This window comes from Trypanosoma rangeli, assembly GCF_003719475.1.
Source record: "Trypanosoma rangeli strain AM80 chromosome Unknown Tra_15.4_contig_00020, whole genome shotgun sequence".
Taxonomy (NCBI): domain Eukaryota; phylum Euglenozoa; class Kinetoplastea; order Trypanosomatida; family Trypanosomatidae; genus Trypanosoma; species Trypanosoma rangeli.
In genome coordinates this window covers 80,118-87,822 of record NW_021705764.1, presented here as the reverse complement: position 1 = coordinate 87,822, position 7,705 = coordinate 80,118, and the positions used below count along the sequence as shown (strand labels likewise).

The window sequence follows — 7,705 nt, the reverse complement described above, 5'->3', positions numbered from 1 at the left end:
CTTATATATATATATATATATATATATATTGTTTTCATTTATTCTTGTGTTTTCCACTGTTGTTTGTTTATTTTGTCAAAGCCGGATAAGGGAAGCACGGAGGCTTCTCTGCCGGGTTCTCTACAATTCTGTGCGGGTTTAATGTAGTTACTTTTTCTCTTTTCCTTTTGTTATTGTTGTTGTTTCTGCCCCTCTTGCTTTGTTGCGGTGGGCTGGGGGAGGGGGGGAGACTTGGTGTTTTTGGCCCCTTTACAAGCCCTCTTTGATTTTGGGCACGTTATAGAGTATGACTCACCGCGATGGCGCATCTGGCGCCTCGAACCTATCAGGGGACGTAGAGAAGGTGCCAAACGACCGTACACCACCCGAAGCAAACATAACACGGCCGAAGCTTCCGCCGTTGAGGCTCGTGTGTGAGAACACAGCCACGGAACTTCCTGAAAGTTTCTTGGAAATTTTCCCCGCGATGGTGCGGGACGTTAGTCTTCGTGGTGACATTTGTCTCCCATCCGTTCCTCCGTCGCAGAAGGATGCGCTTTTTGCTCTCGCGGCCACCCATGGCTCTGCGTGTAGTATTGTAGTTGATGGTGAGGGGATGTTTCACTTGCGGAATGGCACTTTCAATCCGCATTTGCAGGGGAAGCTGGCTGAAGAACTGCATTACCTGCAGGGTGAGGGAGAACAAACTCCGGCTGATGCCCCAGTTGTGTTACGCTGGGCTTTTATGGATCGTTGCATACATCGAGAAGTAGTGACACTGTTACAGATCCTTGCTTACGATATGGGCATCTTTTGCGGCGAGCGACTGTTTGATGGGTCGTACATTTACCGCGTGGAGGTTGCCCTAAGGTATCTACCGCACTGGGAGGCGGAGCGACGCAAACTCATTGACCCATCTCTGGAGGGGGATAGCGATCCTTTCCCAATCCCTGCAGCAGCACTACAAAATACCCGGGTTATGGATGTGTATCGGAGTTTTATTCGGCCGTTCTTGTACGATTGGAATTGTAAGACAACACGGTGTGAGGTAGATATTCCACGGGAAGCTTCAGGGCAGGTGCCGAAGGAAGTACGACTTTTGGGCTCTTCATTTTCATTACGGCATGAAGTTAGTGCGTCAGGAATCGTCTTCTTCAGACGTTGGACGCGGCACCTTGTGCAGGTTTTCTCCAAGTATGCGGGTGAGCTCAGGCGACAGGATAGCAAAGGTGTCCAGAAGACACTCGCAAGGTACGGCGGCGACCTCGATCCCGTGGACACGGAGAACATGACCCCGCACTTTGGGCTCTTTATCTGCTGCCTTGAGGCGCGTTACTATAAAACGGATTTGGCAGAGCTAGAAGAGTTTGCCCGCCGGAGTGGCTACTTTGTTTATGTGTCAATGGAGGGCGATCTTGCGATGGTACTGGCGACGGCACGACTGAGACCGGCGTTGGCGGAGAAGTACAAGCCAATTTTTCTCCACGAGGGTGAAGAGGCACGGCGTCTAAGCCAGGCACCGCCTCAAGGAAACGCTGAGCATTTGGGTAGTGCAATCCATCACACCTTATTGCCGCAGCACACACGAACGACGGGTCGTTATTATGATGGCAATGACAAGAAGGTATCACACATGGACCTAATAAGGTCTGGCGAAGGCGGAAGCAGTAGTAGTAGTAGTAGTAGTAGCAACAGCAGCAACAGCAGCAGCACTGGTAGTGGTAGTGACCACGACAGGCGCTTTACCCGGAAACTAAAACTGGACGTTCAAGAAACACGATGGAGTAAGGGAGGGAGTTGTGCTGCCTTGGGGGGTGAACCCGAGCGCTCCGCTCCCAAGGCAGCACAACTTGCAGCTCTGACGTCGTTGACGGGAAATATGAAAGATGACTATTGGTACTCTTCTCTCACAGCGAGTAATCTTTACGGCACAATAGTAGGAGAGAAGCAATGCAATTTACCACCGGGATGGAGTGTGCGCCGTGACTTTTCGGGAAAGCCATGCATCCTTGATCACCTGCGACGTAGAGCGTATCACAGAGACTCGCCTATGGTATCTATGGAGTTTGCAGCAGGGCCGCGAGAGTTGTTTAATGTTGCGGATTCCCTGATGTGAGGCTTTTTTTTTGATTTTTGAGGAATCTTAATGAAGTTGATGTGCTGCGGCCTGCCTGGGGCGGAATGCACTCTTTGCGTTGCGCCGCTTCAGCCGTCGGCACGAGACACGCATATTATAAAATTGGGGAGGCGCTGGGTTGTGAGGAGAACCGTGTAGCTGTCCGCGTCGGTCATTTTTGTTTTTGATTTACGCGTGTATTACATTTGTTCCTCATTGTTGGAGCTTCCTGTAACTTTTTTATTTTCTTTTCGTGAAGTGTTTCGTTCCCTACTTCTCTGAGGTGCGGGCAGTGTGGGGGGCTTTTTGGTTTCTCCTTTGTGGGTTCCGGGTTCCGTGGCCGAATCGTTGTTGTTGTTGTTTGTTTTTTTTTTACCTTAATTTTTATTGGTTTGTACTTTTTCTTCTCTCTCTCTCTCTTCGTGTCCGCCCAGCACTACACCGGCTTGTGCGAACTGCCGTCACCGCTGCGGAGGTAGGAACGGCTTGTGTAAGATCAGTTATAGGCACAGTGATAAGGAGAGGTAAGGTAGAATTGTACTATTATTTAACTCCCTTTATTATTGGGATTAACTGCACACACACACATAGATTGCTAAGTATATATATGGTCACAGATGCTTGAGGATACGACCCCACGCGCGCAGCTCCATCTTCAACGCATACTGAACGAATTTTGGGAAGATCCCAACGGAACCACGGCAAGGGCGAGGTCGGAAACAATCCAAAGCTCCCCACTTCCCTACATGGCTGCAACGAGATGCCCTAATATTGTGGGGTCATCAAGGGCTCGCTGCGTTCAAAGCGCTGATCCACGTGCTCGCCATTTTGCAGTGGGCTTAATGCGGCGGCAAAGAAACTGCAGTAGTGGTCGTGCCGCAACAACAAAGGGAGATGGGTCGCCACCACGTCGCAAACTTGTAAGCGTGCCCACGCATACAAAGCCTATCCCTTACTTTGGCGTTTTGCCGACTTCATCGGAGCGCAGTCTACGTCGTGAGACGCACGTGCGAAGTGCATCTATGCCGATACAACGTCTTGTTCGCGTACCTGGAGGTAAAACGGTGGTGGCGAGGGAACAATTTTTAAGGGAATTGAGGGCAGGAGATGCCGTGGTGGGAGAACATTTTGGCGAATTTACAAAGACTAAAAAAACTCGTTTTCAACAAATAGAGGGTGAGGAGACGTTTTACCGACAGTTTATTTATCAGACAGTTGACGCCTACACCGAGGCGCTCTGGCAGTTTAAGCGCTACAGGGAAGAGGCTGTTAAGCAAGCAAGAGAATTGGCAAACATGGTGGCTCGGTTTGCGTGCGCATCCACTGAAAAAGCTTCTCAGGATTCTGAGGAGAACGTGATCCGCGTCATGAAACCCGCGCCGGATGGATCTCTAATCGTTGAGGAGGCACTGCGTGGCTTGCATCGCATGCCGACCATTTTGTCTGCCAATTACTCTCACCTGATCTCCACTGTCCATGGTTCGTCTGAGGCAGAAGATCCAACGTCTGCCGTCTCTATACCTCCGCCTACTCCGCAGCAGGCAATGCAACAACCACAACACCAACAAAAACAAGAACAACCACAAACTACAACTGTAAATGACGTGAATTTGTTTGTTAATGGGTTATCTTATTTTTCCTCACGTCGTGGAAGTCTGCAAGCGATGGCTTCTCGATCGTGTCACTCACTTAATGGCACTGTTAGTCCCCATGCGGGGTTGTTAATGAGTGAAAGTTTTGGTAGTGTTGATGACGCTCCCTCTGCCTCAGCATCTATAGCGAACATGGTGATGCGTCAGAGAGGACGTGATGCGGACCCAGCGTGGGTGGTGGAGGATCTACAGGAAGAGAATGTGTATTGGCAAGAGGAGGCTCTATGTGCGGTGTTGGAGGCAGAGAAATACTCGCAGATGCTGCACACAGTACTTAGTTTACCTCCCGAAAGTCCTCCTAATGGGAAGAATGATGTTGTACCCAGGCGAATGTCCATAACAGCCATAGGGTCGCCCACTCAGAAGCTCCTTTTGCAACGCCTATTTCTACGACTAATGCTGGAGAAGGAGGAGGGGGAACGATGCAGAATGGAGTCGCAGGAAGCACAAGAATGGTGGACGCTTTGGTTCTCTGCAAGGGATGTCGTGACGCATGTGTCTGACACTTTGAAAGAGAATGGAAATGCCGTCCATAATAATCATCAGAAGAACGGGGGAGTCGGAAATGAAAAGGATTGTAATGAGAATAAAAGTCCCGTAGAGGATGCAAGTTACGCCACGCACAGTCACGGAATAAAACCCTGCTCCAAAAGTGGTAACGCACTCCCTCTTCTGTTCCAGTATTGGAAGACGTGAGTAACTGCGGCAGCGCTGACAGGCACAGCGGCCCTCATGGGAAGAAAAGATGGATTGGGCGGGGGAGGGAATGGTACGGAGGAGCCTCTGGAGGCGGTGTTGTTCCTGGTTCTTCGATCAGCGCAACAACTTGTGGAGGAGCTTGAGATGGCAAACGCCTCTTTGCGTCCATCAGATTTGCAGTGTCACTCTCCGACGATGGGGTACGGTGTGGCTTTGGCGCACACACGAGCATGCGCCGCTACTTTTTTTTAAATGGTTTTTTTATCTTTTTGTTTTCTTTTTTTGTTGTTAATGATCGCATTCCTGTTTGAATTGAGTGTGGAATGTTTCTAATTTTGCAAATGCAGGGTCATTTAGGTTGACGAGTTGTCTTGCGCATTCGCTTCCCCCTCCCTCCCCACTCTCTCAACTGTATGTGTGGCTGGCCAACGGTTCCTGTGACTAATGGACGAAGAATATGGAGATGACAAAAAAGCCGGAGAGTACGTAGAAAATGAAATAAAAGAAAAGAAAAGCTTTTGCTGTTTTTTCACGTGCTGGGAGGGGGAGGCGTTGTGGCTTTGGAAAGGGTGGTAGCTCGGAAAGAATAACGAGATGCGTGCGCGGTCACTGCAACGACAAAAAAGAAAGAGACGGGGTGCCGAACAGGCCCTTCACTGAAGTGTTTCAGGTACGAGGATAGGTGATATGTGTGAGGCAAGACTGGTGTTGCAGTGTGGATAGATGCCCGCTGGCACGTGTGTACGGTGATGCAGCCACAGTTGGCATAGGATCATTTTATACTTGAGGAAAGCGAATAGAAACCAAAAGCAACAACCATAACAAATGGAGCTTGACTGAAAATGTGAAGAGGAAAGCGTGGGTATTTCTTTTGCCCCTTTCAATGCTAATATTATGGACATACATACACGCGCACATATTAACCTGTACCACATGCTCTGCCAGTCCAGTATGCTTCACACGTGATGTGGTGTTTTCTTCCTCCCCAGGAGGCCTTACTTGCTGTGCTTGTTGAAGTTTTTGCTCCCCCCTCCCCCCCTTTTTTTTTTGGAGGTACTGATGGACCGTATTCTTGCGCAAGGAAGAAGTACGGCCATTACTCAGATGTGTCTTTCTTATTTATTGCTTACTCTCGCGTGTATGTGCTTCAGCGAGGGATTAATCGTTGTTTTTGTTGTTTTTACCTTTTGCTACTATTTTTATGGTTTTTTTTTCTTATTATTGCTTCGCTCTCTGCTGCTGCTGCTGCTGCTGCTGTGTGTGTGTGTGTGTGCACGCGCTTTGATAAGGGTCATTCTGTGCCAAACAGAAAATGTTCGTACGTCGATGTGGGAGTAGGTAGCGTCCTCTTCTATGGGGATTTGGGTCTCTTTTTGTTCTCTTCTTGTATTTGATACTTTGTGCTCTTCTGCCAATTTCCCTGCAATGAATAGACACATGATAAGAGAAGGCATTGAAGAACTTTTTTTTTTCTTTTTACACTTACCACCTGCGGTTTGTCATTTGGCGTGGGATGCTCGCGGTACAAATCAACCCTGCAGGAGCAGTGCTAACGGCACTGCTTCTCTGCTCAATTTCCCTCCTCTTATCCATGGGGAATGCCGCTGCCGTGGCGTAGGCAGTAAGCCCTGACCTCGCGGAAATTGTTTTTGCCAGCTGCAACAAACACGACCAGGACCCGGGCTACTTGGACGTAATGGCAGCGACCGTCAAACACAGGGAACACGTCAGAGAGTTGAATAAGTCACCCAGGCTCGACACGGGCGGTTGTGTGGTCATTTCCACTGTTGGTGCACTTGTTTGGTTTGGTGACGCGGCGTTCGGGGACAACTGTAGTTTGCTTCAGGGTTGCTATTCGAGCGACAATTTTAAATTGATCCGCTCAAAGTTTGTAAAGCAACGAAACGCCCCAGAGGATGCTCCATTCCGCCAGACATGCATGCATCACCGCACCACCGCGGCCAACCTTGAAGAGGGAGATGAGAGACAATGTGTTATGGGTGTATGCGACTACCATGACCTGGGCAAGAACGACGGTGGGGCCAAATACGCAGGCAAAGATGTTACACATCAGTTCCTTTTGGACCTCATTGAAGTTGCCAAGAGTGGCCTGCGCAGAAAACAAAAAGGTGTATATTATTTCGAAGCCATTCCATTTTGGGTGTTGGATACAAATTTCCAGGCCGACTATCCGATGTCTACCGCAGTGAAGGAACCGCTGCGTTTGTACGATCATGCTATGCGTTTTCTGCTTTTGGATGTGCGCCACTTTCGCAATCCCGCAAACCCCCATTGTAGTGGTGATATATTGTGTGAGACGCAGTGGAAATAGCTTGAAGAGCATCTCTGCGACGATGTCGCCGGACATAACTTTACGGTCGGTCGGGAGCGGGGTGTGCATTGACAGTCATTGGGAGCGGCATGCTGATGAACATGGATGAGAAGGCGAGCGAGAATGGGAGTACCTTTCAGCGCTCGAGAGAGCACCAATTTTTAATTATTTTTTTCTGTTTTGCCGGTGTGATACCGAGCAAGTAACGTTCGTCGGCGGTGGTGTGCATTTCGGCGAGATTGGAATTGGAACCTCATGTGACGCCATGACGATGCTCGGGTATTTGATTCTTGGGGTCACAAGCTTCGGATTGACACAACTCCGCGGAGTTTTTGGGCGTGACAACCATCTTCGAGATGTGATTCCCCTCTCCGCGTCGCGTGGGCGTTTACGTTGGGCACAACTTTGGTGTCCTGCGGTTGGCGGCGGATCTCGAGGCTCTCCTCGTGTTTTTACGGGGGAAATACAGGGCACGGAGGCAACAAGTAGAGAGCTGTCTTAACTTATCCGTCTCGATTCATGATCTGCTTTGGCACGGAAAGGCAATTCTGCGGTTGACGTTGCCACTAAGTGCTTTTACGCTTCAGGGAGGAGGTGACGCTTTGGCCTGCCGTACGCGGTCCACGGCTGCGGTGGAACCGACCAGTGAGACGCCACCCAAAAGTAATAGAAAAAACGGAGGCTGCATACCTCATTATTATCCCTTTTTAACTCCCATCTCTGCTTTCACGTATACAATGCATTTTCTTTAACGCCATATATGGCCGCTGCGCACACTCTTGCAAATAACAGTAACTGTACTGTGCAGAATACTGCTCTTAGTTGCAACAGCGCTGGTGGCCCTGCTGTGTATAAAACCTTGCATTCCTCGACAGAGAAATGGGAAAAAGGGCAAAGGTTGCCTGATGTTTTGTTGTTGTTGCTGTT

At 49.4% G+C, this 7,705-nt stretch overlaps 3 protein-coding genes across 3 annotated transcripts, besides 7 other annotated features; all 3 read left to right on the top strand.

Annotated features, from left to right (window-relative positions):
• Window positions 1-2: 2 nt before the first annotated feature.
• Window positions 3-29: a microsatellite.
• A 257-nt stretch (window positions 30-286) lies between these two features.
• Window positions 287-2,095, top strand: TraAM80_01057 (uncharacterized protein; the record flags this gene model as incomplete). The annotated part of the gene is made up of 1 exon (XM_029378112.1): window positions 287-2,095. One exon carries the CDS (start codon window positions 287-289, stop codon window positions 2,093-2,095), a length of 1,809 nt encoding a protein of 602 aa, XP_029242078.1.
• A 347-nt stretch (window positions 2,096-2,442) lies between these two features.
• Window positions 2,443-2,467: a microsatellite.
• A 245-nt stretch (window positions 2,468-2,712) lies between these two features.
• On the top strand, window positions 2,713-4,443 carry TraAM80_01056 (uncharacterized protein; the record flags this gene model as incomplete). Its single annotated transcript, XM_029378111.1, has 1 exon — window positions 2,713-4,443. One exon carries the CDS (start codon window positions 2,713-2,715, stop codon window positions 4,441-4,443), a length of 1,731 nt encoding a protein of 576 aa, XP_029242077.1.
• A 491-nt stretch (window positions 4,444-4,934) lies between these two features.
• Window positions 4,935-4,961: a microsatellite.
• Window positions 4,962-5,611: 650 nt separating this feature from the next.
• Window positions 5,612-5,669: a sequence feature (A-rich).
• Window positions 5,669-5,703: a microsatellite.
• Window positions 5,702-5,719: a microsatellite.
• A 423-nt stretch (window positions 5,720-6,142) lies between these two features.
• On the top strand, window positions 6,143-6,778 carry TraAM80_01055 (alkaline phosphatase; the record flags this gene model as incomplete). Its single annotated transcript, XM_029378110.1, has 1 exon — window positions 6,143-6,778. The coding sequence occupies one exon, from the start codon at window positions 6,143-6,145 to the stop codon at window positions 6,776-6,778; it is 636 nt and encodes a 211-aa protein (XP_029242076.1).
• A 903-nt stretch (window positions 6,779-7,681) lies between these two features.
• Window positions 7,682-7,705: a microsatellite.